Source organism: Saccopteryx bilineata, chromosome 2 (assembly GCF_036850765.1).
Source record: "Saccopteryx bilineata isolate mSacBil1 chromosome 2, mSacBil1_pri_phased_curated, whole genome shotgun sequence".
Taxonomy (NCBI): domain Eukaryota; kingdom Metazoa; phylum Chordata; class Mammalia; order Chiroptera; family Emballonuridae; genus Saccopteryx; species Saccopteryx bilineata.
This window is the reverse complement of record NC_089491.1, coordinates 12979542-12982611: the sequence shown is the minus strand read 5'-3', so window position 1 is coordinate 12982611 and position 3070 is coordinate 12979542. Positions and strand designations below refer to the sequence as shown.

General features: G+C 44.9%; 1 protein-coding gene across 1 annotated transcript; it reads left to right on the top strand.

The window, feature by feature from the left end:
- Window positions 1–1863: 1863 nt before the first annotated feature.
- On the top strand, window positions 1864–2835 carry LOC136322162 (olfactory receptor 1J4-like). The gene has a single exon (XM_066254317.1). The coding sequence runs from the start codon at window positions 1864–1866 to the stop codon at window positions 2833–2835; it is 972 nt and encodes a 323-aa protein (XP_066110414.1).
- The last annotated feature ends 235 nt before the right edge of the window (window positions 2836–3070 follow it).

Sequence of the window (3070 nt, the reverse complement as noted above, 5' to 3'; positions counted from 1 at the left end):
CACTGTGACACAACTGCTGAAAATCTAAGCCTAAAATATACATACATACATACATACTTACACATACACACACAGAAGAAATACATAGTACAGTGCTAATTGAACCATTAGGAAATCTGAGTGAAGCCTGTCCAGGAATATGCTGTATCATTTTTACAACTTTTCAATATCTTTAAAATCACTACCAAATTAAGAAGTTGAAAAATTCTCTGTCCCAGCTGAAACAATACCCAAGAAGAAAGGAGCCCAGGGCATCACTGGAATCAGGGACACTGTCCCCCAGGACTCCAGTCCCTCTGGCTCTGGGACACACAGCTCCCCAAAGGGCAGTCAGAAAGTAGCCCGAAGCTTGGGGACTGGGTTTCAGTCTCTCATTAGTAATTAAGTCTTGTCTTGGACTCATTTCTCTGGAGCTGGCTGAGGAGAATGAAGGTCTCTAGAAGGGCCAGAGCCACAGATGTTTCTTCTCTGTGTCTGGACCTAAGGCCTCCTGAAGAAACCTGAGGAGTCAGGCAGCAGTCTGGAGCAGAAGGGGTCTGACTCGGCAGTGACGGGCACAGGTCAGAGGAGCTGGGACTCTGCCCTTGGTGATGGGTCTGCCTGTGTGCTAGCGGTCGTATGGGACTCTGTGTCCACTACTGTGTGTGTGTGTGCCTGTGTGTGTGTCTGCATGTGTGTGTGTCAGTTAGAAAGTACATAAATATGAAGGAATGAAATTATCTTGTAAGGGAACTGTGAAAATTTTGCACAATTTTCTATATTCACAGCTTTAAAATAATATATCGTGCTTGGCTCCCTAAAAAAAAAGGGAAGTTCCCATGTATGATGGTTAAGAGAGTGGGTTCTGATCACACAGGCACATTAGCATGAACCTCGTGAAGTAGACAATACTTGGTAATTTTCAATTTATAGGAAATGATAGTACATATACATCAGTTATATACACTACACATCATCATATATAGATACAGATATACACACATTTGTGTGCCATTCTGTCCCCTACTGTACTGTTTTGTGCCTGTAGCATTTTTTATCATTTAAGTTTCCATATTTTAAAAGTTAATATAGGTTAACGCACACAAATCCTTAGTGCAGATGTGAAGAAGTCTTAGATTCTGGACTGTAAGGCTGATGTGTGGACTTCAGTAGGAAACGCAGGTAAAGCCCTCAGCTGTTCACCACATGATCAGCATTATTATGAGATACCTTGCAGATGACTCTGGCTTAAGAGCTGTTCTGGCATCAAGTGGCTTTAAACGGCCACCTGTTTTTAGAGTGTCCATGAGTTTACAGTTGGAGATCAATGGAAACGGGCAGGTTCACAGGAGGAGTGTGACAGTGCTCTTAACATCATCTTAGCCCTGGAGTCTCACGTTACTTTAAGGCACAACCAACTGATAGCAGTTTTCCGGGCTCATCCTCTATTTCTGTCACAGTGAGTCAGTGTGGTGTGGCTCTGGCCTGGGGTGGAAACTGTCCCTCCATGACCATCACCATTTAACCTCACAGAAGTGGGGACCTTGTATTTTTTTGTTGTTGTTGTTTACTGCTCCATCTCAGTCCTCAGTAGAAGTTGAGACAGAGACCCTGCATTCTATAAATAATGGTGAGTGCAACAGTGAACGCCCTCTGGACTCTGTAATGAGGTCTTGCAGATGCCTTAAAGAAGCGATGTTTTCCTGGAGTCATACTGTGATAGAGCAAGGATACAGGCTCCCACAGGTGTCAATAATTATAGTGTGTGTTTAAAAAAAATTGTATTTCTGAAAAATGACCGCATGAGACGTGATGGTCCTGGGTGTCCTTTCCAGGTTGCTGAGAGTCCCAAACCTCCATCCTCCCCTGCAGATTGGGAGCAGCATGGGGCCCGAGAACCAGAGCAGCGTGTCCGAGTTCCTCCTCCTGGGGCTCCCCATGCAGCCAGGGCAGCAGCGCGGGTTCTTCACCCTGTTCCTGGGCATGTACCTGACCACGGTGCTGGGCAACCTGCTCATCATCCTGCTCATCAGGCTGGACTCCCGCCTGCACATGCCCATGTACTTCTTCCTCAGCCACTTGGCCTTCTCTGACATTTCTCTGTCATCCGTCACTGTCCCAAAGATGCTCATGAACATGCAGACTCGGCAACAATCCATCCCCTATGTAGGATGCATTGCTCAGATGTATTTTTTCATACTTTTTGGTGGTCTTGACAATTTCCTTCTGGCAGTTATGGCATATGACAGGTACGTGGCCATCTGTCACCCTCTACACTACACCACCATCATGAGGGAAGGGCTGTGTGTGCTGCTGGTGGCTGGCTCCTGGATTTTGTCCTGTGCCCATGCCTTGTTACACACCCTCCTCTTGGTCCGACTGTCCTTCTGTGCTGACAACACCATCAGCCACTTCTTCTGTGACCTCGCTGTGCTCCTGAAACTGAGCTGCTCTGACACCTCCCTCAATGAGCTGGTCATCTCCACCGAGGGAGTAATGTTTATATTCCTGCCTTTGGGTACAATTTTGGCCTCATATGTTCGTATAGGGACCATCATCCTGAAGGTCCCCTCCGCCGAGAGACTCTTTAAAGCCTTTTCTACCTGTGGCTCCCATCTCTTTGTGGTGTCCTTATACTACGGGACACTTGTAGGTGTTTACTTCTTTTCTTCCTCATGGGATTCCAAGGACATCACTGCTTCGGTCATGTACACGGTAGTTACCCCCATGCTGAACCCCTTCATCTACAGCCTGAGGAACAGAGACATCAAACAGGCCTTGGAAATGTGTGTCAACAGGGTTAACTGCTTTAAGTGGCAATCACTAAATTCTCTTATTGCAGTCAGGAGCAAGTGACATAGAGTTTATAGAAAAGTGTATGGTCGACAGCTCCATTTAACTTTAACAAAATAGGCAACTGTTGTCATGTATAAGTGTTTTTAATATGTCACTATGTTCAGTGTATCATTGGGATTGTTAATAATTATATATTCTTGATTAATATTTTTCCTTATTTATCATCTCTTCTAATATATATGCCAAATACTATGTAAAAGCATTTCACAATTCTAAAGGTGGATTCTGTTTTTTC

Excerpts from the sequence above, each read along its gene's own strand:
- LOC136322162 (XM_066254317.1), top strand. The coding sequence starts at position 1,864 with ATGGGGCCCGAGAACCAGAGCAGCGTGTCCGAGTTCCTCCTCCTGGGG.